Source organism: Mesocricetus auratus, unplaced genomic scaffold (genome assembly GCF_017639785.1).
Source record: "Mesocricetus auratus isolate SY011 unplaced genomic scaffold, BCM_Maur_2.0 Super-Scaffold_100018, whole genome shotgun sequence".
NCBI classification, from domain to species: domain Eukaryota; kingdom Metazoa; phylum Chordata; class Mammalia; order Rodentia; family Cricetidae; genus Mesocricetus; species Mesocricetus auratus.
This window is the reverse complement of record NW_024429199.1, coordinates 13,333,055-13,358,445: the sequence shown is the minus strand read 5'-3', so window position 1 is coordinate 13,358,445 and position 25,391 is coordinate 13,333,055. Positions and strand designations below refer to the sequence as shown.

Here is a 25,391-nt window from a genome sequence, read left to right as displayed (position 1 = left end):
GTGCTCTTTTAGAAGGGTCCTGCCCACCTCCCATCCTCCCATCTCTCTCTCTCTCTCTCTCTCTCTCTCTCTCTCTCTCTCTCTCTCTCTCTCTCTCTCTCTCTCTCTCTCTCTCTCTGCCTCTCCTCTCTTTCCTCTTTCCTGCTGCTCCTGATCCCAGAAGCTGGTTTTCCCCCTCCCCCTTTCCCCTTTATCCTTTATGCGATCATTTTCCCTTAATAAAAAACAAAACAAAAACTTCCCTTAAACTCTGTTGCATGACTTCTTTCTCTCTCGAGCCGCTTTAAAAAAAATTGCAACAGTGGTGAATACCTTCAATCACAGCACTAAGCATAGGCAAGAGGACCTCATGTGTCATACACCAACTAGGGCTACACAGAGAAACCCTGTCTTAAAAAGATAAATAAAAATAATCAAATATATTTTACAGACAGGCAATGGGAGTGAATACCTTTAATCCCAGCCTTTGGGAGACAGAGGCAGGTATATCTGAGTTCAAGGTCAGTCTTCTCTATACAAAGAAACCCTGTCTTGAAAAGTAATATATTGAAGCTATTCAAGACTAACTCAGGTCGATGGTGGCACACGCCTTTAATCCCAGCACTCGAGAGGCAGAGGCAGAGGCAGGCAGATCTCTGTGAGTTCGAGACCAGCCTGGTCTACAGAGGGAGTTCCAGGACTGTTACATAGAGAAGCCCTGTCTTGGAAAAAAAGAAGAAAAAAAAAAGAATTATGTATTTGTCTAGTGTGCAAAGTCAGAGAACAAAGAATACATTGACCTGATATGACATTGTTGGTCAAATTTTCCCAAATTCCTACTATTTGTGGGAGATTGGTCTGGGAGTTTGAGCTGAATGTACAGATAGGGATTAAGTGGCTTCCAATGTGGATTGAAAGTTTGCCGAGTCAGGCAGATGACAAACAAGGCTTTGGTAATCTTAGAAGAGCTTCCTCCCACCCTTTATTCCCTAATCACAGACTGGAAACATTTATGTGGTATCACCAAAATGATGGGTGCTAGAACTATTATATGGGAATGAAAGGAAATGCTGCGATCATGAGTGACTATCTCATGATGAATAAAAAGGACCAAAAAGAGTGAAAAAGAGGTCAGAAGTTCACTGAGTAAAACAGAAAAGGACAGAAGCATATAGAAACGTTACTGTTTTATTAATTGTTCTTAAATACTATAAAGTGCTATTTGCTATTGAGGGTGATTTTTCTCTGTACCAGATATATGGTTCCTCTTCTGATTCCATTTTGACTAGAGTGACTATGAAATTTCCATCCTTATGACCAGTGAAGGTAGAAATCCTGCAGAGAGTTCAGTGTAAGTCTTTGACTACTCCTGGTGTCTTACCACTCTGGACTGACGTCACTGGTGACCCTGTCACGTCTGTACTTATACTTTATCCTCAATGTTCCCTTTAGTAACTGTGTGCACACAGATTTCTGCCTGATTCTTTCACTATAAATACCTGCTGACCCTTGTTGGATTCAGAGTCGGGCTTAGTCTCTGTCCTACAAGACCCTGTATATCGGTGTAGTAATTTAAATGAGAATGTCCCTCATAGGCTCTGTCATTTGAATATGTGGTAGCCAGTTGCCAGTGATGCTTGACTTAAGAGGTGTGGTCTCGCTGAAGGCAGTGTGTCACTGGGGACAGTCGCTTGTCCTTCCTAGCTTGCCCTTTCTGCTTCCTGTTGTCACTCCAGCCATCACGTCTGCTGACTGCTGCCATGCTTCTCCATCAGGAGAGACTCTGGTCCCTCTGAACCCTGTAAATCCAAGCAAATTCCTCCTTCTGTAAGTTCCTCTGGCTCTAGTGTTTTATCGCAGCAATACAGACGCAACTAACCCAGTGGAATCCATACTATGGCCCTCTAAACAGACTGACACAGCATCTTCCTCGTTTGTGTAATATAATACGGGGAGGTGAGGAAAATAAGCCGGACAGAAGATGAAAAGAAAGTAAATATGAGCAGTGGAAGACAACCATATTGTGCAACAGGCAGCAACAATAGACATAAGAAGGATACTCAAAGGAGGAACACAGTCAATACCCGGGAAGCCAGTGGGGAAGGGGGTCCATCATGGGTGTCAGTGAGCAGAGAGACAGGCATCCAACGCACTGGCTCTTCACTAGGGGTATGTTCAGCTTCTGTTCTCAAAACATTGGACCTGGAGGTGTAGTACAAAGGTACACTCACCTGGTGTGCCAGAGATCCTGACCCCCAAAACCACAAACAGAAAGAAATGGCTTTCACTAAAATTTATTAAAACTACCAAGTGAACTGAGTATACTGATTCACATCTGTAATTCCCACACTGGAAAAGCTGAGGCAGGAGGATTGTCTTGGGTTTGAGACCAGTCTGAGATACACAGAGAATTTGACTCCAGACAGGGATACATGCCACGACCCTGTCTCAAAAAAAGAAAGAACGAAAGAAAGAAAGAAAGAAAGAAAGAAGGAAGGAAGGAAGGAAGGAAGGAAGGAAGGAAGGAAAGAAAGAAAGAAAGAGAAGGAGGGAGGGAGGGAGGGAGGAAGGAAGGAAGGAAGGGAAAGGTAAAATATATCTAATGAAAGATAAATAACCACGTAGTTTAAGAACAAGAGAAATATGATTTTTCATGAAGCTATTTATACAGTATCTCTTTAGGTTCTTTCTCTACCTTCTCTCTCCCACTCCTCTCTTCCTCTTTTCTGTCCCTTTTCTTTCTCAACAGGATCTTATTCCATGGTCCAGGCTGGCCTCTTGAACTCACAGCCCTCACACTTCCATCTCCCAAGTGCCGGGGTACAGGCATAGGCTACCACACCTGGCAGCACGCTTTTTAAAAAATGATTGTTTTAATTAGTATACAAAATCCTTAGTCTCGTTATGACATTTTCTGCTCATATTTGCCACCTACTTAGCTTCCCCCATCTCTCCTCTTCACCTCTGGCTGCAACATGGTTTTTAAGGACAACACGGTATTCATTAAAGGCCACACAGTATTCATTACAGCTAGTCATGTCTTCCTTGGTAGCTCGAAAGTGACCACTGATAATATATAAACAAATGGCAAGTGACCCTGGGCCAATAAAGTTTTATTTACTGAAGCAAGCAGCCAGTGGGCTCTTCAGGGGCTAACCCTTACATTAGTGTGTGGATTTGTAAGTTAATTAGGTGCTATAGTGTATACAACCCAGGTTTATTGGTCAAACATTGATGAAATATGGTTCAGTATATTTGTATTTCATTTAGCTATTCACTAATTTGTTAAAAATGTAAATTTTATGAGAGCAAAGTCTTTACATTGTCTGTCATTTTCCTTCTAGCACCTAGAAACATTCCTAACACATAGTAGATAACATGCAAATATATTTCATAAAAGAATAAATGAAACTATTTTCCAATCAGCAATGTCTTTGCCTTATGAAAGTTAATGAAGCGTCTTTCCCAGAGACTCGAAAACTCAAGTATGATTTTTTTTCCTAATAAAATTTCTAGAAGTTGTCCTATTTTGTTTACCACACTAACTAAATTTCCTGTTCAAACGTCCCTGCCATGCCCATTAGAGAAAGGATAAATCATCTATGTTTCAAGTCAACATTTATATTACTTAATTTTCTTGCCCAATTAATGTACCATTTCTTCGTTCTTGAATTTTTTCCTTATTAGTAGTGTGAAACACACCCTCCACACCCTGTTCTGCCTGTTCTTTGCATTTCTTTGGTAACAGTGCTAATTCTTTCTGAGGTTACAGAGATGATTTTTCTTTTGCATGTTACACCTGCAAATAGATAGAACAGAAAAGGTTTAACATTCATGTCCGTGAGCATTTTAAAAACAGTGAACCTGTAACTCTAGTAATTCAACCCTCCACCTAACCAGTGAGGTATGGCCAAGGTGTTTGTCCCACTACCCTGCTTTTTCTGAGCATCACACTGGGACCTGTCTCTCCAGAGGTCTAATGTCCAACTCAGCACTGGGTTGCAAGGTTATGACAGAGTCCAGGCTGTGAACACAAGCTAGTTCATGAGTTCATGCACAGGTGTCTGCATGGCAGTGGGGGAAGGAGGTGCTCAGCAAAGTCTCAGGACATGCATGCTAGATAGTCCCCGATGAGACAGACAGAGAAATGTCAAGTCCATACACAGGTTGTAGACACTGCCTCTGTGTGTTTCGTGTTCACTGAACTTATCCAGCATTGCTGAGTCTACTGCAAACTCATTTCTCCATGAGCACAGGCTCTACTACACATCATCCAGTGTTTGTACACATACACACACAATCACACATACATATACAAAAACACAAACACATGCACACACATACATATAAACACACGTGCACACATACAGACACATACACACACACACACACACACACACACACACACACACACAGCAGTTTTAAAGCCTGGAGTAGAGAGTGGACTGGCATAGGCCTATGATCCCAGTGTCACTGAGGCAGAACAGCGTCACACTTGACCAATCTAGGTTATACAGTGAGACCTTATCTCAAAACAAAAACAAAACTCCAGAAGAGGAGGAGGAGGAGAGGGAGAAGAAAAGAAATATCAGAAGGAAGGAAGGAAGGAAGGAAGGAAGGAAGGAAGGAAGGAAGGAAGGAAGGAAGGCCAATTTCCTTCTCCTTCCATTCTGAGTGTAACTCTTCCAGCTACCAAACTGATTGTGTTGTCAGAGAAAAGATCAAAAGCAAAAACGGAAGAATTCAGGATTCCATATGCATAAGGGAAGCCAACAGCTTCCCATGGCCTGAAGGACTTTCCAGATCCTGTTTCTTATCTCATTGACTTCTCCCGAGTCTCTGCGCTCCACTCTCTACACTAGTGAGGCAGCCCTCTGCATCTTCCTCAAAAATGTCAATAAACATTCTCACCTCAGGGCTGTGGTATCCTCTGTGACCTTTGCTTAGGAATCCTTTCCACAGAAGGCAAACAATCCTTTGCTTTTTACTCAAAAGCCACTTCTTAGCACAAGCTTCCCTTACCACTTTATCCAAAATCACAGGCTTTCCTAGCTTTACATATTATTGTCCCAGCATTTGACCCTAGCTAATATCCCTTTATTGTAATATTGTAGCAGTTTTTTTGGTTTTTATTTTTGTTTTTGTTTTTTTGGGTTTTTTTGCTGACTGTCAGTCCCCTTCTCCAGAATGTAATGCCCATGAAGGTCGGGTTTTCTCTACATCTCAGTGCCTAAACAGTCTCTAACACATAGAGGCACAGAATATTTGTTGAATGAATTGATAAATGAATGAATGAATGTTTGATTTCTTTGGAAAGAATGAGCAATTATGTTGAGCATCACTGTTCACTAGAAGCAAGGAAAATCCAATGGTCTAAAAGTATGATCTCTGGTGATGTTATTCTGCTCATTCCAAAATGTTAATCACCAGGCTAGAGGGATAGCTCAGCCATTAAAGGCTAGGCTCACAAATGAAAACAGAATGTTAATCACCTTGGCATTTTTAGAAGTAATATGGCAACAGAGGTTATGAAAATACTGACACTTGTAATTCTCTATGGGATAGCCACATACTCCTGGTTATTTCCTATAACAATGAGAGCCCATCTGAACAAATGAGGTCACTTCATATGTAATTGATAGACATTTCCTTTCCCTCTGAAATGAACTGACAAGACATCGCACATGATTGATTAGCAGAATTCTCACATGATTATATGATATCCTGACTCAGCCTAGAGACAGTGCAGATCATTTAACAAAGGGATTGGTAAAAATTCTATTTGCATAGATTTTTTTGTTTGCTATTCCCATATGTGAGGTTGCTCAGATCATTTAATACTTGTTAGGCTTTTAACATAGACATTTGGAATGTGGAGGAATGTTTTGCAATAACAGTGTCTCAAGAGACACAGACTCCAATATCCTGGGATTTTGCTGTGATGAAATTTTGCCTCAAGTTCTCAAGTTTGTGCTCAGCTGCACGGCAGCTTCAAGGACTTGAGGTCAGCTCTTGGAAATAGTTGCTCAATATGCTCTGTGATTTTTGGAATATAGCTCTCTCCAATCTTCCAGAAGATTTGAAAACCCACACAAGTGTCCTTCAATTTGAACTTCAACATGGTACCAAAGTCAGTGAACGAAACATTAGAGCAGGCTCTCCTGTTTAAATGAATGAGAATCAATACGGTGACATTTGGGACTGGTCAAGCTGTGTTCACAGGATGCATCAGTAAATAAATGCACTTTCTAACTGCAGACATAGATTGATGGAGATCATAATTTCTTGCTCCTTCCTGACCCTACCACCTCCTCCACACATGTTTTCAGGTGAATCTATGGAGTTACACATAGGAACTTGGGTGACCCAAAGGCAGCAGCACCAGCAGAAAGGTCCTCCCATGGTGCCAACTTCAAGAGGCGTACCACTGGAGAGTTCTTGCTTGTATTAGCCAGAGTTCTCCAAGTGAAAATGACTAATATATGTAATAATATATAATAGTATGTAATATATATTCGATATGTATATTTGATAATATATTGTATATTAGACTAGCTCACAGGTTGCAGTCCTGGCAGTTCAATAATGGTGATGAGATGGCAGAGAATACAGTGGTTGGGTTGTCAACAAAGATGAATTAGACAGAATCACTTTGACACAGGAAAGAAAGTGAAATACTGTAACGGAAATGGAAAGCAGTGTTAGTTAATAGATCCAACATAAAGTAAAAAACACAGAATCACCATTTGGATGGGGTTTGGTGGTCATGGTTTCGAATTTTTCTAACTTCCAAGCCTCCATTAAAGCAATAATAAAAAGATTTTTAAAATATATGATCACAAAACTGTAGGGAAATGAGGACTTAGTGATGCTAAAAAACAGATGGAAGAGTAGCAACTGATTTAACAAACCTGAGAAAACCAAAAATAAGAAACATCTGAGGAACTGCCGGAGCTCTGTGGCTCAGGAATTAGAAATAGGAGTCTGTCCCCTGCAGGGTGTGGTACAAAGAGGCAGGGTATAAAAGCGTTAAACCTCTGTAGGTCCTAGTCCTAGGTGACTGATGCTTCCTCAATAGGAGATGGGGAAAGCTCAAGAGACAGCTAATCAGAGGGCATCCTTAACATAAAAAACCAAGGCGAAGTCAAACACTGTTCAAACAAAAGGGATTTTAAAATCATGCCCCACGCCCCTTTTCCGACAATATCCCAGCAAATTTTAAAAAGAGAAAGTTTAATGATTCTGGCAAATTTTCTAAACAAATTGTGTTGGGTAGTTTTATGTCAGCTTGACACAAGCTGGACTCTAGACTCATTTTGGAAGAAGGAACTTCAATTGAGAAAATGTTGCCACTAGATTGGCCTGTGGACAAGCCTATGGTCAAATTTCTGTTGTTTTGTTTTTTGATGTGTGTGTGTGTGTGTGTGTGTGTGTGTGTGTGTGTGTGTGATGGGGGAGGGTCCAGTTCACTGTGTTGTCATCCCTAGGCTAGTGGTCCTTGGTGCTATTAAAAAAAAAAGTCTGAGCCATGTGATAGTGATGGCTCACACTTTTAATCCCTGCACTCACTGGGGAGGCAGAGGCAGGTAAATCTCTATGAGTTTGAGACCAGCCTGGTCTACATAGCACATTCCAGGACTGGCTCCATCGTTACTGAGAAATCCTGTCTTGAAAAACAAAAACAAACAAACAAATAAAAAACAGTCTAAGCAAGCCATCAAGAGCAAACAAAATAAAAGTTAAAGAAAAAAAAAACCCAAAACTCAAAATATCAATAAACTTGGCTACAAGTTCTTAACTGACTTTCTTTACCATTCTAGCGCTAGGCAACAGGACTCTGGGGAAGACATGATGAGTGTTCCAAACTGAGCAGATCAATTTTCTAGAAAAAGAAGAGGAACGAAAATCAATCTGCAAACATTAACCCAGGGATCTAGAGATAAAAGCAGGAAGATCTCTGTGAGTTCGAGGTTAACCTGGTCTAAATAGAGAGTTACAGGTCAGGCAAAAGGAAAGAAAGAGAGAAAGAAAGAAAGAAAGAAAGAAAGAAAGAAAGAAAGAAAGGAAGGAAGGAAGGAAGGAAGGAAGGAAGGAAGGAAGGAAGGAAGGAAGGAAGGAAGGAAGGAAGGAAGGAAGGAGGAACGAAGGAAGGAAGGAAGGAGGAACGAAGGAAGGAACGAAGGAAGGAAGGAAGAATTCTAACACCCATGCTACTTAATTACTGCATCTGTTTTGTGATGAGAAGCTTGTTTTGTCTCACAGAACCAGGATTTGAACCTGGGGCTCTGTACAATCTAAACAAGTGTTAGTCAGTTCAGAATGACTTCTCTCTCTCTCTCTCTCTCTCTCTCTCTCTCTCTCTCTCTCTCTCTCTCTCTCTCTCTCTCTCTCTCTCTCTCTTCATTTTAATTAAAGCTGAGAGAGCTTCCTTATGGCTCTGAAGGAAGTAAAGGACAATTGGAGCCAGGCCTGTGAGGAAGATCTGTGATCTGAGGACCACCAGAGTTGAAGCAGGAAACCAGCAAATCCAAGGCCAGCCTGGGCAACTAAGTGAGACCCTGGGTCAAAATGAAAAGTAAAGGGAGAGATAGGAACTCAATTCTATGGTAGAGAGCTTACTAACGAACACAAAACCCTGGGTTCGATCTCCTATACTGTGATAAAGGAGGAGACGGAGGAGGAGGAGATGGGCCTATTGGGAAATTTGGGTCATTTTCACGCTCCTCTGGTTTTTAAGATGAAATAAAAATTTAAGTTTGGAGCCACAAGTGATGAGGAATGCCTTCAATTCCAGCACTCTGGAAGCAGAAGCAGATGAATCTCTGTGAATTTGAGGTTAGCCCAGTCTATGTAACAAGTTCCAGGACAGACAGAGCTATATAATAGGGAGGCTGTAAAAAAAAAAAAAAAAAAAAAAACCAAGTTTGGAAAACAACAATACAAAACAAGCGAGCGCCCCACTTAGTTGTGTTTAATGATTTGGACAGCAATTGAAAATGTCAGCCAACTTTGACCTGTATCCCACACCCATACATGCACATACAAGCTCATGCACCTAAACGCTACGTGTGTCCACACACATAACAATTTCTCAACACACCCAGTAGAAGTCACAGTTCACGAGGTCTTCAGCAGAGTAAGAAGAATGACAAGAAAACTACAGGGCAGCCTGTAAGCTACAGTGAATCACTGGAGCCTATGGAAGAAACAAAGCAGAGAGGAAAAACTATCCGTGAATAATTAAAAACAGACTAAATGTCGTGGGACACACCTCCAACCCCAGCATCTGTGAGGTGAAGTCAGGATCCAAAGTTGGTCTTAGTTAGAGAGGAATTTTGTAGCTGGGATAGGCTATATCACATACTGTCTAATAAAAAGAAAAAAGAATAATTCAGACAAATCCTCAGGATGAATGTTTAGGAATTTCCAGGTGCAAGGAATTAGTTAAGAGCTTACAGTGGATAAGAATCACAGCATGGTATGTTCAAAGAAACTAAACTACATGGAACTCTAAGTTAGTTTGGGCTACATAGTAAATTTGAAGTCAGGCTGGGTCACAAACTGAGATCCAGTCTCAAAAACCAGAAGAAGCAGAATGAAGAAGTGTGAAAAAGGAGGAGAGAGATGGGGAAGAAGGGAAGGAGAGGATAGGAGGAAGGGAGAGAGAAAGGGAAGGAGGTAAGTTTTAATTTGGGGGGGACAGAGTTTCTCTGTGTTAACAGAGTCCTGACTGTACTGGAACTTGCTTTGTAGACCAGGCTGGCCTCAAACTGACAGAAATCTGCCTACTCTGCCTCCCAAGTGCTGGGATTAAAATAGTGTGCTGCCACCACCCAGCAAGTTTTATAAAAAATTTTTTTCAAGACAGGGTTTCTCTGTATTGTTTTGGAGGCTGTCCTAGAACTCGCTCTGTAGACCAGGCTGGCCTCAAACTCACAGAGATCTGCCTGCCTCTGCTTCCCAAGTGCTGGGACTAAAGGTGTGTGCTACCAACGCCCAGATGTTTTATAAAATTTTAAAAGACAGTTGAAGCATTTTAAAGCAAGGCGTAATGGCTCATACCCATAATCCCAATATTCAGGAGGCTGAAGCAGGTGGATCATCATGAGTTCAAGACCAGCCTTGCACTCATGTGAGTTCAGGACAACACAGAATATGGAATGAGACTGTCAAAAAAGATTAAGTAAAAATGAAAATTTTATGCATAAAAAGTAACTTTTGAGAGCAAGTTCTCTCCTTCTGCATGGGTTCTAGGGGGTCAAACTGGAGTTGTCAGGCCTGAGAAACAAGTGTTTTTACCTAATGAGTTCCTGGCCAGGCCAGCTTTTTACCCAAATGAACACCTTGTCAGGCAAGCTTTTGTCTCCTTTGAGGCAGGTTTCAGGTAACCCATGTGGCTTCAAACTTACAAATTCTTCATCAACCCGCCACTGCCTCCTACAAACTGAGATTACAGGCATATGTTCCTTGGCTAAATATTTAATCTTCTAGAAATGTCTGCTATAGCTGTAAGTCACTTAAATTAGAAAGTCAACCGGCAAAGATGGGATGCAGGAAACAAGGTCTGACTCGGATGTGACAAGGAGATTCTGGAGTGATGCTAACAGCGTCTCCCAGGTCTTGAACTATGTGCTACAGGCACAGAAATGATGAGCGGCTCTCCAGAGTAAGGAGTCGCTGATGAACAAGGGTGTGCTCAGCAATACCCTTGGCTTAAATTACTAGAAAGAACAAAGGAAACCAAGTAAACATGCAATGTGGCAATCATGAATTACTGAGACGAAGTTTGGAACAGCATTTTAACCATCATAACCCTGTACACGGTGATCTAGCACATATCAATTCAAGAAACAGTAGCTAGCGAATAATCAAAGGTGAGGGACAGGAAGAAAGCAAATATGCAGGTTGGGATTGAAGAAAGGCCACTAGGTGAACAGAGACATCCTTGTCTGAACACCAGGAGAAAAGTCCACAGCGGAAATAATAGGAGGAAGCAATATAAATAACCCAGTTTATAGGTAGGGAAGCCAATAAATGACCGGCTCAAAAGAATAAACAGTATTTTCCTGGAACAAAGGAAAATGGGGCCGACCGGTGTGCACGCAGCTTTGTAAAACTCACTTGTTGGACCTGAGAGATGCTGAGCGGTTTAGGAGGGCTTGGTTTCTCTTCCAGAGCATCCACCTCAGGCATTTTAACCCCCCCGTAACTCCAGCTCCAGAGGAGCTAACACTGTCTTCTGGCCTCTGGGGCACCCCTATTCATGCGGCAAACACACACATCATATAGATAAAAATAAATCTTAAAGAAATTCAGGTTTTTAAAAAATAATTTACATGTATACATAGAAAAGTAGATTTTTAAAATGTTTGTATGTTTTTAAGGTATAAACCTACTATCCGATATATAGAGACAGGTGATAGAAATAAAAGTATAGAGATAATAACACGGCTAGTATCGTGAAGAAAATTACTAAATCCATCCTGTCACGTTTCCCCCCCCCCCCCCTTTATTTTATATCTATTTTTTGTTTTTGCTTGTCGACTTAAGACTTCTTAAGACTTAAAACAAGATAGCCAAATTAAGATGATTTTCTAAGCTGAATACGTTGACGTGGAGTTCAGTCCCTGGCTGATCACAAGTATCCAATAGCCCTAGATGGGCTCCTGCGTTCTGATCACTGGTAATAACTCTTTTTCCCCTTGGTAAGAGTTAAACGTCAGTCACCGTTCCAGTCTTACACAGCCAGAGTCATCTCGAATGTCTCCACATCACATCCAGGAAGCCGTTTTTATCCTTCTCACTCTGGTACTGCTCCTAGATAGCCGTGGACATGCTCGATGGCTGTGTTGGTTTACCAGGAGGAAGAAGAATTGGTAAGTGTTGAGCTCTAGGTATCTTCTAATTATCTTGACGAGCTCTCTCAGGTTGATATGGTCGGATACAAGAAACTTGGTTTTGTCCAGAACAGGCAACTGTCTTTCACCCCTGCTTCCTCCCCCTGTGGCCGTATTATCCTGGGGATCTTGGTGGCGTGCCGCTTTCGGAAGAACTGGACATCTTCCACTCTTTGTTCGAATCTTCAGCGCTGCTTGAAGGTCTTCTCCAACCGCAAAGCGCGAGAGTCCGCAAGGCCCGAGGGTCCGTTTGGTGGTCCTGTCTCCTGCAACTGCCACTTCTGGTGCTTGCCTGCATGTTTGTCCACCACGTACATGCAACATCTATGGAGACCAGAAGAGGGCTTCAGATCCCCTCGGGCTGTCATTACAGCCCGCCGTATGCAGTCCTGGGGGTTGCTGAGAATTGAACCCAGGTCATGTACAAGATCAGTCAGTGCTCTTTTTCACTGAGCCATCTTTCCACCCCACTTGGTTTCGTTTTTATTGTTGGGTGATTTATGGCAAGAGCATCTAAAATCTATTTGTTTAGCAGGAGTTACTGCTGTTTTTTTGTTTAAGTTAAAATTAGAAGGCGCGAGATGGAACGGGCGCGATGGAATACGAACCATAGAGAGTACATTAATCATAGAGTTTACTACAGGTCGAGAGAGCGAGAAAGGGATGAAGAGGGTAAGAGAAGAGAAGGAAGAAGAGAGCATAAGTGGGTGGGGTCTGTCTTTTAAAGGGGTCCTTTACACCTCCAGTGCGGCCCAGTACTCATGGAACCCTGGGCCGACCAGAGTGCTGCCTGGTGCATTCTGCCAGGTAACAGGGGCAGGCCAGAATAATGCCTGAGCCTTTCCGTTACAATTTAATTTTTTAGATAATATTTATTCATTTTGTGTGCCTGTGTGTGTGCCTCTGTGTGCCTCTGTGTGCCTCTGTGTGTGTGTGTGTGTGTGTGTGTGTGTGTGTGTGTGTGTGTGTGTGTGTGTGTGTGTGTGTGTGTGTGTGTGTGTGTGTGCGCGGGCGCGCGGAACGCATCACACGTGCATAAGTGTCAACGTATGCCTGTGGAGGTCAAAAAGCAATTTGCTGCTGGAGTCGGTTCTTCCTTTCATTCACTGTGTGAGTCCCAGGATTCAGACTCAGGTCCGTCCGGTTTATCCGGCTCAATGGAGCAGCTTCCTGTTGAGCCGTCTCCTCAGCCAATGGAATTCTGAATTTTATTCTCATTGCTCTTTGCGATGGTTGGAATGAGAAATGTATCCCGTAGGTTCCCAGTTGGGAGTCATCTTAGTAACTGTTCTATTCCTGAGAATATACACCATGATCAAGGCAACTTACAAAAGAAAGCATTTGACTGGGGGCTGGTTTATAGCTTCTAAGGATGGGTTCATGACCGTCATGGCTGGGGATTTGGCAGGAGGCAGGCAGGGATGGTGTTTGGAGCAGTAGCTGAGTGCTTACATCTTATCCACAGGTTTGAGGAAGAGAGAGCAAGACCTGGCCTGGGGAAGGCTTTTCAAATCTCAACGCCCACCGCACCCACACACCTCCTCCAACAAGGCCACACCTCCGAACCCGTGCAGAACCGTCAGTCCATCACTTGGAACCAAACACTAAAATATATGAGCCTATGGGGGGCCTTTCTCAACCAAACCACTATAGCAGTGCTGTTTGGGAAAGTGGTACAGCCTTGCCAAGGGAAATTCAACACTAGGGGGCAGGTTTCCAGCTTGCGACTAAAGATGCGATCTCTCAACTTCCTGGGCCTACTCCCATTCCTGCTGCGTGTTGCCATATGCCCATCCTACCATGGTGAACCATTACACTTCTGGAACCATCAGCTGAAATAATTCTCTCTTCCTGAAATTGCCTTTGGTCACTGTATTTTATCACGGGAGCAGAAAGGGTTTCTGGTTTCTTCTGAAAAATACCGCATTCTCACATCAAGAGTGAAGAAATTGTGGAACCGTTTGTAATCACAACCTGATTACATTTATAAAAGTGCAGCTTCTGTGAAGTTCCATGTTAGTAAGGAAAGGGGGGGGGCAGACACGGTTTAACCCCACAGTGATGAAGATGGGATCCCTTATAAATCTAACAAGAAAGAGCAAAAAGGAAAAGAGTGTATGTAGAGAAAATGCAAACACCCTCCCAACCCCTTGTGTCTAAGGACATATCAAAAACATAACATTATATTTCTAAACAGTCTAAAGACATTAAGAAAATAATGACTTGAAATCCAGAATTCTGGCTTAAATTAGAAAAATCAGAATGGATGTGACAGAACACAGGAGAAAATGAAATTTAGACATGAAAGATAAATGACCTAATACAGAAGTGGTTACGAGGGAGTACTTGAAATGAAATGCATTCTGTAAGACATTCATCCCCGCTCCCCCACAATCGAAGCACATAAATTATTAAAAGGTAAAAGTCAGGTGAAATGGACTCAAAGGACAGTGGCAAACCCTGCAGATAATCAGAATGTGACATGGGGAGTAGCTTCTCAACAAGGAAACCACAGCAGGAGAAAAAAACTAAAGTGTAATTTCAGAAACTTCTTCCACAGTAAGAAAAGAGATGAAACTGAATTTGAGGAGGGCATTTCATACCTAGGAACATCTATCTAGGACAGCCAACGCTAGAGAAATTGCTGAACCTGAAAACTTTCAGGATTTTAGGCAAGAGAAGCAATGTAAGAGGGGGAGGAGTCGACTTTCAGAACACATTTCAGAAAATGCTAACACTAGCAGAAAGCATGTTTAAGGTATTCATGAGAAACAAATGAGCCGAAGGTTTGGTATGGCAAAAAACCTGACATCCAACTAAGAGAACCAAAACCAAAACCCAAAACCAAATAGACAAGCTATTATCAGCATGCAAGAGTGTGTCTTCCTGGTGAGTTTATTAAAGGCAGTCAGGAAGCAAATGATTGAATGGGACACTATGTAATATTTTTAAATCACAGACTGGGAGGGAGGGGGTTACAAAATGACTTTCACTGATCTTTAATTACTGAATTGTTGAAACAGGTGACAGGGAATCTACCAATCTTTCATTTGGGTTTCTCTTAACTGTTCCTTGTGCAGGATTCCAAAAATATAGGGATATTCTAATCCTTTGTCAAAATAAAGTTGCAGCTTATCATATAAAGGATTCGTCATAGTCTTCTATATACAAAATATCCCCAAATATTATTAGCTCGGTTCCTAGGCAATCTAACATCCAAAAAGGTCTCTATTTCAAATCGTAATCTTTTTTTTGCATGAAATTATTTAAAAGAATGCTTTTCATTAAAATGCTAGCTTTTTTAAATAGCTTAAATTGAGTTTTAATAAGCATCAAAGATTGGTTTGTGTCAGAACAAAATCCAGTAAGAACTCTCAAGAGTGTTTTCATGAAACAGCATTTTGATTCTGTTGGAAATACTGACAATAATAAGCATTTAAACTTCTGGCATTCAGACTGTTTATTTCTTTGTTTTATTGTGCCTGTTAATTTTCTAAATAACACGTTATAATAGCCCCCAGTGTGTGTAAAAACAAATGTGCTACAATCCATCCAAGCTCTGCTCCATACGCTTCCCTGAGTCAGCTCTGTCTGAAGCAAGTTCAAATGTGCCTCCAAACACGTTCCCAGCTTGGCTGCATTTACGCAGAGAAGATGAATCACACAATGCTCAAGTCTTTGGCTCTTTACATCTTGTCGAGTTTGTTTTCTATGAAGTCTAAATTTCTCTCCCATGGAGATTCAAATAGGAGGAAGATAGGCTTTTGCCCAGAGCACCATTTAATTGACAGTTTGAGCCAAATGTATGTTGTTTGACTTCATCATAAACTATTTTAGCCAATTCATTCCTTCATGTCCCAATTTAACAGTCATATCAAGCTATCAACATATACCATCATGGGGAAAACATGTGCTTGTTCAATACTGAAAATTTTAGAGAACGTGTAATTAGTTTAAGAGGGAAGACCTTGTGTAGGAAATTTATTCATCAGCCAACTTCTTGATTTCAAAAATTCTGTGTGAGGATATCCCAGTGTGACTTTCTCCAACAATTTCCAAGGGGATGTATCCACTAAAGGTGAAATTTGTGGGGAGACAGTATTTCTAAGACTGACTGGAAATCTTTGTTGGCAATTTGCAAGTGTTTACTCAATGAGACAGAGGAATGTATCCTAATTAAGAAAGGAAGAAAGAGATTAAACACATCTGAAGTTACGGTAAGCAAACTTCCCGTCACAATCTTATACAATCAAGATATAGGGACTGAAAAGGTGGTGGTATAGCCCTGAATACCAACTACATGGAATGCTGAGGTAGGAGTTCAATGTCTTCCTGCACTACAGAGTAAATTCAAGGACATTCTGAACAACTTTCTGAGACTCAAAATAAAATGAGAGCTGGTTATCCTTAGAGATAGGGGGCTGGTAGCATGGGGAGAACTATAGGAGAGTTGATCTGGATACTGCAGAACTAGGGAGGGGGGAGAGGGAGGGAGAGAGAGGGAGAGAGGGAGAGAGAGAGGGAGGGAGGGAGGCAGGCAGGGAGGGAGGGAGGCAGGCAGGGAGGGAGAGAGGCAGGCAGGGAGGGAGGGAGGGGGAAAAAGGAAACTGTTAAAGGGTACAGTTTTGAACAATGAGCTGTAGCAGGGTTTGGTAGCTCACACCTGCAGTCCCAGCACTTGGGAAGCTGAGCCATGAGGTTCACAAGCTGCGGACAGCCTAGTGGAGACCCTGCCAAACAACAACAACCAAAAAACAGCAAGGGGCCCGCCCTACGTGTGAAACAAAGTAAATGCCCTAATTATTATAGGAGGTATTTCTCCTGAATAGCATAAAAAAAGAACTATTTGATGCAAAGCTATGTAAACTGGTAAGAAAAACACCTCTGTGTTCTAAATCCATTTAAAGAAAACTAAACACAGACTCTCATGGGGTAAATATAACACATTTGTACAGGCACAGGGAGATTTTAGCTAACATAGCAATTTAACGCACTCTTCCCTCTTCAAATGTTATAATTTTCAGCAGTTGAAAGCCAAAAACAAAAAGAAGGCTTCTCTATTTTTAGTGTTAGTATTTCATATAAAAAAAAAACATTTTCTATGCTCCAGAGAAACATTTGGATCTGATATCACAGTCACCTGAAAAATTCTAAGTGTTGAGAAACAAGGGGAAATATTTCTGGATCTAAACCAACAGTCCATTTCCCCAGCATTCCTGACAGCCCTTGCTAGTTAATGGAAGCCTGGGTAAATGTCTGACTTGCTGTTTTTTGCTACAAATGTCTCACCTAGTTGAGAAGCACTTTGCAATGTAGCACTGTTCTCTGCCGTTAGCAATTATTACCAAAGCAGGCTACGTTTGGACTTAGTATGTGCAGTCTGGCATTTTGGGTGGAGCAGAGTTTAAGGGAAACAGTGAGGTTATCTTCTCCGTGACACATTTAACGGGCCACTCCCAAGGAATTCCAGCTCTCAGAACAGCCGAATTTCCAGCCACAGTGAGTGAATTTACTTTGCAGATGTCATATTCACAGCTATGACTGTGTTAAAAAAATTTTAATTAATTGATTACTTTCTAAAAACCCACACATCTGACAATGCTTTCTCATTAATTTTTTAAAAGGGGAGGGTTTGCATAATTCAAAGTGTCCTTAAGGGAAAATCATTTACAGAAATACATGATCTTAGGCACATTGTGAAAAAATTTGACAAAAATTCAATTTGCTGGTCAACCTATTCTCCATTTACATATTTTTGTGGGCTGGTCTTCGTTTTCTTTTTGCTAACAAAAAAGTGTATGTTCTTTGTATATGTCATGTTGTCTTATATATATATATACATATATGTGTATATATGTCATATACATACACGTATATATTCATGTGGTGTGGTAGGATGGCTAATCAATCTAGCATATGCATTATTTATACTCATGTCACTTTTTGTGGTGAGTGGTGAGAATACTCACAATCTACTTCCTTGGTGACTTTTTTTTTTTTTTTTTTTTTTTGGTTTTTACCAAACAGGGTTTCTCTATATTGTTTTGGAGGCTGTCGGTCCAGCCCGGCCTCGAACTCACAGAGATCCACCTGCCTCTGCCTCCCGAGTGCTGGGATTAAAGGCGTGCGCCACCACCGCCCGGCCCTTGGTGACTTTTAATATAACAATATATTGTGATCAACTATCATCTGCTGGTCCAATTTAAATGGAGAACTAAGTGAAAACTAAAATCTGCTTTCACACAGTTTACAAGAGTTTACTCTCCATGTCAGCTTCCAGGCACAGCTGTCACCCTGCATCTGTGGTACCCATCACCCGACAAGGTTTCTCTGTAACGGAATTCTCCGATGAGTGCTGTGGAGAGTAACGACAGTAATGAACAGGACTAGACACGAGTCACCCAAAATGTCAAAGACAGGCAGCATTCCAGGTATCCGATCACAAACCCTGACTTATGAAATGAGTGTTCTTAATCGAACAAGCAATTTCCAGACTGATATTCCAAAATGAAGAAGCAAACTTGCAAAAGCAAAACAAAACAAAAACAACGACAACAACAACAACAAAAAAACACGTTGACTCTCCCATCTCCTGTGGAGTAAGTCTAAACTTCAATATGATGCAGTGTGTTAAGTCTCTGCCACGCATCCTCCGTACACCTTCAAACTGCCACATTTTCCCCAAGCCTTTGGCATGTTGAGCCATTTGAAATTCTCTTGTAGTTTCTTTTTAGTTTGCTTATTTTTGTTTTTCTAGACATCGTTTCTCCATGTAGTCCTGGCCATACTAGAGCTTGCTTTGTAGATCAGGTTGGCCTCAAACTCACAAAGATCCATCTGCCTCTGCCTTCCCAGCGCTGGGATTAAAGGCGTGCGCCACCACCACTTAGCTATAAATGTAAGGTTTGTTTGTTTGTTTGTTTTTGCTTTTTGAGACAGCGTTTCTCTGAATGTAACCATGGTTGTCCTGGAGCTCTCTCTGTAAAACAGGCTGGTCTAGAATTTGCAAAGATATCCACCTGCCTCTTCCTCCCAAGTGCTGCCACCACTACCTGTGAAATTCTCCTATAGTTTCTTAGCATTCTGCTGTCCCGCAGGGAGCGAGAGTGCTTTTTTGTTGTTACCGGGATTTGGTTTTTTTGTTTGGAGGCAGGGTCTCGAGTAGCTGAGGCTAGCCTCGAAGTCATATGGAAGAAGACCCTGTGCCTCCAATTCCTGCCTCCACGCATGAGGGCTAGAATTACAGGTGTGTGTCACGTATCTGATGTGTTGTGCTAGGGACTAGATCCTGGGCTTCAAGCATGCAAGGCAAGCACTCTGCCAACTGAAATACAGCCCAAGGACTCTCTCTGAAGGTTTTGTTCAGGCTTTCGAGTCTCACAGATGTTCTGCTCACTCCATGAGTGCTTGCTGCCCTGGCCCCCACCTCATATAGCACCCTCCCCTCATCTTTCTAGTAAAATTCAGTCAAAACTTTGCCATGGATTTGATAAAGGTCTCCTCCTCAACTAAGTAGTGAGGGTCTCAGAACACAGACTTAGCTTTGACTAATATCTGGTCGTCAACACCAAGTACGGTGCCTGAAGCATGCTAGATATTTATTTAGCCACGTCTAAGAACACAAGCAAGTGGTGTGTGTGTGTGTCTGTGTGTGTGGTAAGAAGGTTGTACTTCTTTTATCATGCCAAGGCAAACAGAAAAACAACTTTTTAGATAAAGCTTAAAAGGTCATTTCCTAAATATAAAATCATTTTACATCTGATAACACAAATTCGCTCTAAAATGGTTAGAATTGTCAGCCCATCATTGAATTTTAGTGTGTTAAAAGCAGTCTGTGGGCTGGTAAAACGGCTCAGCAAGGGAAGGGATGTGCTGCCAAACCTGATTACCTGAGTCTGATCCCCGAGGCCCACATGGTAGGAGGAGAGAGCAGACTCCCACACGTTGTTCTCACAGCTCCCTATCCACACTGTAGCGTGCAAAAGTTTGTGCACACACTAGATGTGTGCATTCATATGTACCTGCATACATATATGGACACATACACACATAGATACATAGATCTAGATAAAATATGACAAAAAAACCTTTGAAATCATTCTTGCTCTACACCAAGGTTCTTTAAATCATCATAAGCAGTTCAGCCTTGATGCATAGAAGAGGGCCCTGCCCCTGCCCCAACCTATTGTGACAGACTTTGTTGACTCCTCATGGGAGCCCTTACCGTGAGGAGGAGTGGACAATGGACAGGGGGTGAGGGGGTGGAGGGAAGGAGGGAGAACTGTGGTTGGAATGTAAAATGAAATTTTTAAAGAATAAATAAATTATTTTTAAAAATTGCCGTAAGTACCATTAAAAGCAAGACTGAACTGCAGAAGCAATTACTTCCAGTGTGGTTTTAATTAGTAACACAAGTCACATGAGTCAGTCCGTTCCTCAAGTGAACTTAATTCGTTAAGAAGGGATTGAAGTATCATGCTGTGGTCCAGGTGAAGACACCGCGTCTGTCCTTTCTCAAATTTCTTAGAGAAAGAAATTTTTCTAAAAAGAGGTTGCTGTCTATATCTAGACACAGCATGTTACTTTAGCTGAGAAATTACGTCATTTGTGGATACCCACCAGGAGGGGCCTGAAGACAGTGTCAGACATACCAGGCTAATGAGAATACTTGGTTAATGAGGAAAATCACAAGGATGAAAACTCCAGGCTGACAAAAATACCAGTGCTGTCATGACTTAGCCATAAATTATTTCTGTCTACCCCCAAGTTAATTAATTGTTGCTTAATAGACCACAGATGTGTCAAGCAGCTCTTTCCTGAAAACTGACCAAGTCTATGGAAGATGCCTATAAATTAAAAGAAAACCGTGGAGCTGAAAGTATTTCATTTTCTTTGCCTAAATTCTGGATAGTCTGATCTGGAACCTTAATGTCATTTCATGAAGGGAATTTTCACAAGGTTAAATTGGGAGACAAGTAATGTGACAGACCTTGCTAATGCACTGTGTCTGACCCAACTCAGAGAAGAGGCAAAATTCCCCTGTGAGCTGTACTCAATCAAACCTGTAGTTTGCACAGCTGCAGAAAGACAAAGGTGTTCATGTGTCCTGATAGGAAGTCAGCAGACTCACCTTGCTTGGGAAACAGTTCTAATTGGTTCAGAATTGTTGCGACAATGTGCATGTTTAAACTGTCAGTGTGCGGCGGGGGAATAAAAAAAAAGCCTCGGAACTGAGTCAGGGTCTGAGAAACACAAAATGGTGGTGGAAAGCCACTGGTGAAAATGGGGGAACTGTGGGTTCCAGCCTGCTGCAAACGTGAAACTCGGTTTCCATGTCCATGTTCTTTCCATGTCAGTGGATCAACCCACTCACAGGGTCCACAAGTGATTCTCTCGCTTGTGGATATGATTCTTCTTGTAGACAACACGCTAAGGATGAATGTGGAAGAAAAGAGCCAAAGAATCCACCAGACAGTGAAGTCGGCCTGCGTCTGAGTACAAGTGGTATATTTCATTTCACACATTTGGTATCTTTAAATGTCATCCTTTAAATGTGAAAGGAATTTACCTGGGATATTTTTAGATGACCAGAGAAATGCTTAAGGTTGGCCAAGTAAATAGATTAGACTTTTACCTGAGAAAATGGCTCCCACTTTTTCATCTCATAAATGTTCAGTGTACACACTGTTCAGTATCTTTAGCTTCCTGGTCAGAGCTGCCCCTTGTCAGCCCGAGGTAATGATGACACTGGTGGAGAACCTACTCTGGACTCCATGTGTGTATTAATCCTCCCTCCCAGTAAGTGTGCATATATTATACATGTTTGTTTGTAGAGAAATAGCACTAAGAAGAAGAAAAAAATATCTGTTACCACTCAATAATATTTTCTTTCCAAGTGTGGTAGCAATCACTTAAAATAGTCTCAAGAGTCAGAAATTTTAGGAAATAAAGGAGATATTTTCTTGATATAAATTCTCCTTCATTCGGGGTAGTGGTACACACGCCTTTAATCCCAGCACTAGGGAGGCAGAGGCAGGTGAATCTCTGTGAGTTCCAGACCAGCCTGGCCTACAATAGCTAGTTCCAGGACAACCTCCAAAGCCACAGAAAAACCCTGTCTTGAAATACCTGTCCCCCCCCAAAAAAAATTCTCCTTCATTTAAATGCCTTTCCTAAAACATGTGAGCAAAAGAAGATATTGACAGTCAGCATACCTTATCTCTGCATATATGTTGTTGCTGTTACCATAGTGTTTTTGTGGGACTCCTAAGAGTAGAAGTAGATGGGTCTCTGACTCTTGCCTGTTCTTGGGACTCTTTTCCTCCTATTGGGTCAAGCCTCGCTATGAGGGTGTTTGCCTTGTCTTATTGTATCCTGTTTTGTCGTGTTTGGTTGCTGTCTTCAGGAGGCCTGCTCTTTTCTGAAATAGATGTGAGGGAGAGGAGATGGGGGGGGTAGAGGAAGGGAAAACTGTGGTCAGATGTATTGTATGAGAAAAGAATCTATTTACAATTAAAAAATAACAAAAGCATTTAGAGAGGGAAAGAGAAGCATTTTGTAAGTATTCTTCCATGAATTAAACTCATCATGCTAGCACTTGCCACATGGCATATTACAATCATGCCAAAGACCAAGTTTAAAGAGCATCCCTTCTTGATTATGTCACTTTAAATACAAGCTTCTTCACAAATAAAATATTAAGTTAAATGACCTATGGTGTTCTGTCTTCCAATTCCAAATCTGTGCTACAATTATTGTTGCATGCAACATCTTATATAAACGCCAGCTGCCATGATCACTTATATTATCTGGTGCCTAGTACAGTCTAGACCACAGGGAACCCGTAAATAAGTGACCCAGCAATGGTCTTCAATTTTTCACTTTGTGGCTCAGTGGTGGGACACTTGATGAGAATGTTTAAAGTCTTGAGTTCAGCCTGAGCACTGAAAAACTAAAATTGCCATTTGTATTTAATTTTTTATTTCTGTTTTGGGATTATAAAATAAAACTAATCTCTCTTCAGCAGCCACATTCTATCAGGTTAAAATGCATAAATTCTTATAATTTTGATCAATTAAGTGAAAATACAATACAATATTCAAGAAAGACAAAAAATTAAAGAAAAAATATGTTTCTTTCTCACATTGTGTAATTTTATTCCTCCAAATACCGTCATATTTATTTTTGTTTTTTTTCTTTTGGTATGTTTATTTATTTTTGTTTTTTTAGACAGGGTCTTACTGTATAATCCTCACTGGCCAGAACTCACTATGTAGTCTAGGCTGCCCTTGAATCTATGGCAATCCTCCACTGAGATGAGAGACATGCACCACGATGCCTAGCTCATTTATTTATTTAGAGACAAGGTCTCATTAAGTAGCCCGGGTTGGCCTCCATTTTCCTCAACCTCCTGAGTTCTAGAATTCCATGCACATGTGCCACCATGTTCAATTTAAATACAGTATTTTAAAGGTAAAATTTCTATATATTTAAAGGAGACAGATCAGTGGGTAAAGGTACCTGGCCGCAAACTGATAACCTTAGTTTCATCTCCAGGATTTACATGGTAGAAGGAAAAAAGTCTCTGGCCTTTGAGACACCCACCTCAGCAAGTGCCCCCACCACACACATACACACATACACACACCTACACTAAATAAATAAATGTAATTTAAGATTTTGAAAGTGGAGACACACAAATACTATAAGATGCATAATCAGCTTGTTGAACCACAGCTCTGCTCATGGAAAATACTCCTTTGTAAACCAGCAACAGAACACCTACCCTCAACCCATTTCCACCCCTACCCCCACTCCCACAGGAATGAAGTTGTATGTAAAAGGTATATAGAAACCTCCATAACCAGGCCGGGCGTTGGTGGCACATGCCTTTAATCCTGACACTTGGCAGAGGCAGGAGGATCTCTGTGAGTTCAAGACCAGCCTAATCTACAGAGCTAGTTCCAAGACAGCCTCCAAAGCCACAGAGAAACCCTGTCTCGAAACACCCACCCCCCCCAAAAAAAAACATGAACCAAAATAATCAACGAGATGCAAAACCTGACCCCATCATGTGAATGTAACAAGAACTTACAGAAAACATTCTTCTTTTCAGACTGAGGCCTTGAAGGAAACTGCACAAATGTGTTGAGACATCCTTGACATAAGAACAAATGGGAATAACTTCCAAGGCCCACAGAGCACATGGCTTTCCATAAAGTCTGCAGATCTGTGCCAGTGTCTATACTAATACAGAGATAGGAGCAAAGAAAGTTGCAGTGTTATGAAACAATTCAAAATGTGTGATAAAGTAGGTCAGGGTACACTGTGCATGACAAGTGTCCACATTTGCATTTGGTTCAGGGTCAAGAAGCATTATGCCAAGTGCAATCTTGTTTTCACATCCTTGTTAATTACTAAACATTGAAGTTGAACACCAATATATATGTAGTTAGAAATTTTAAGGAAATTTTATTTATGGAAACACTGAAGAGGGAACTTTTAAAAACATTTGAAGATGTTAACAGCTGTGGCGTATTGAAAATATTGTGGGGTTCAGTTTGGTACTTGGTTTTGGTTGGTTGTTTGCTTTGAGATAGGGTCTCATGTAGCTCAGGCTAGCTTCAGATTCACTATCCATCTACAATGACATTGAACTCCTGGTCCTCTTGATTCTATCTCCCAAATACTGGGATTACAGATGTGTGCTGGCCTGCTTGGATTTTTATTTTGGGGGTAGGTGTTGTCACGCTGTAGCCCAGACTAGCTGGGAACTCAGCCGACCTCAAAGTTGAGCCTCCCAAGTACTGTGACTGCAGGCCCGAGTCACCATGCTAAATTGAAAATAGAAGAGACATAAATGTGTTTCTATTGTGCTTAGTAGTTTCCAGCATGATTCATGTGCACACAGGATCCTACGATAAGTATTAATCATAAATAGAACATTAGTAAGGTAAGTCGGAAATGACATAGAAAGTTGATGAAACTATACACCACCACATTTATTTACTGACTTTTACATTTCTTCTAGCCCCAGAGAATATAGTTTTCATTCTTTTATAAATATAGAAAGTAACCTACACAAATACCAAATAACTGCTACTTAAAGAATGTAACTTTCATTGTTTTAAATGTTTAATTCCCCTCTGCCTCAGAGTGACAGCCAATCATATTTTGTTTGTAAATAAAATGGGGACAATGGGCTGGTGAGATGCTTGGGAGGAGAAGGCTCTTGCTGTGTTACACTATGTACCTGAGTTCCATACTCAGAACACATGTAATAATTGAAGGAGAAAACTGATGTGTGGTGGTTAGAATAAGAATGTACCCCCACATACTCATGTCTTAATACTTGGTGCCCAGTTTGTAGAACTATTTGGGAAGGATTAGGGTGTGTGACCTTACTGGAGGTGTGTCACTTGGTGACAGGCTTTGAGGTTTCAAAAGACTCAAACCACTCTCTTTCACTCTTTCTTTCTCTTTTTTTACCTTGTGCTTGTAGATGAAGGTGTAATA

General features: G+C 41.3%; 1 protein-coding gene and 1 long non-coding RNA gene across 2 annotated transcripts; both read right to left on the bottom strand.

Annotated features, from left to right (window-relative positions):
* Window positions 1-5,793: 5,793 nt before the first annotated feature.
* LOC121132893 lies at window positions 5,794-11,260 on the bottom strand. The gene is made up of 3 exons (XR_005869594.1): window positions 11,101-11,260; window positions 7,792-7,861; window positions 5,794-6,656 (listed from the first exon to the last, which is right to left on the bottom strand). It is a non-coding gene; the product is annotated as an uncharacterized LOC121132893 (long non-coding RNA).
* Window positions 11,261-11,295: 35 nt separating this feature from the next.
* Window positions 11,296-12,313, bottom strand: LOC121132854 (microtubule-associated proteins 1A/1B light chain 3A-like). Its single transcript, XM_040728297.1, has one exon. The coding sequence runs from the start codon at window positions 12,198-12,200 to the stop codon at window positions 11,751-11,753; it is 450 nt and encodes a 149-aa protein (XP_040584231.1). The 5' UTR covers window positions 12,201-12,313; the 3' UTR covers window positions 11,296-11,750.
* Window positions 12,314-25,391: the final 13,078 nt, after the last annotated feature.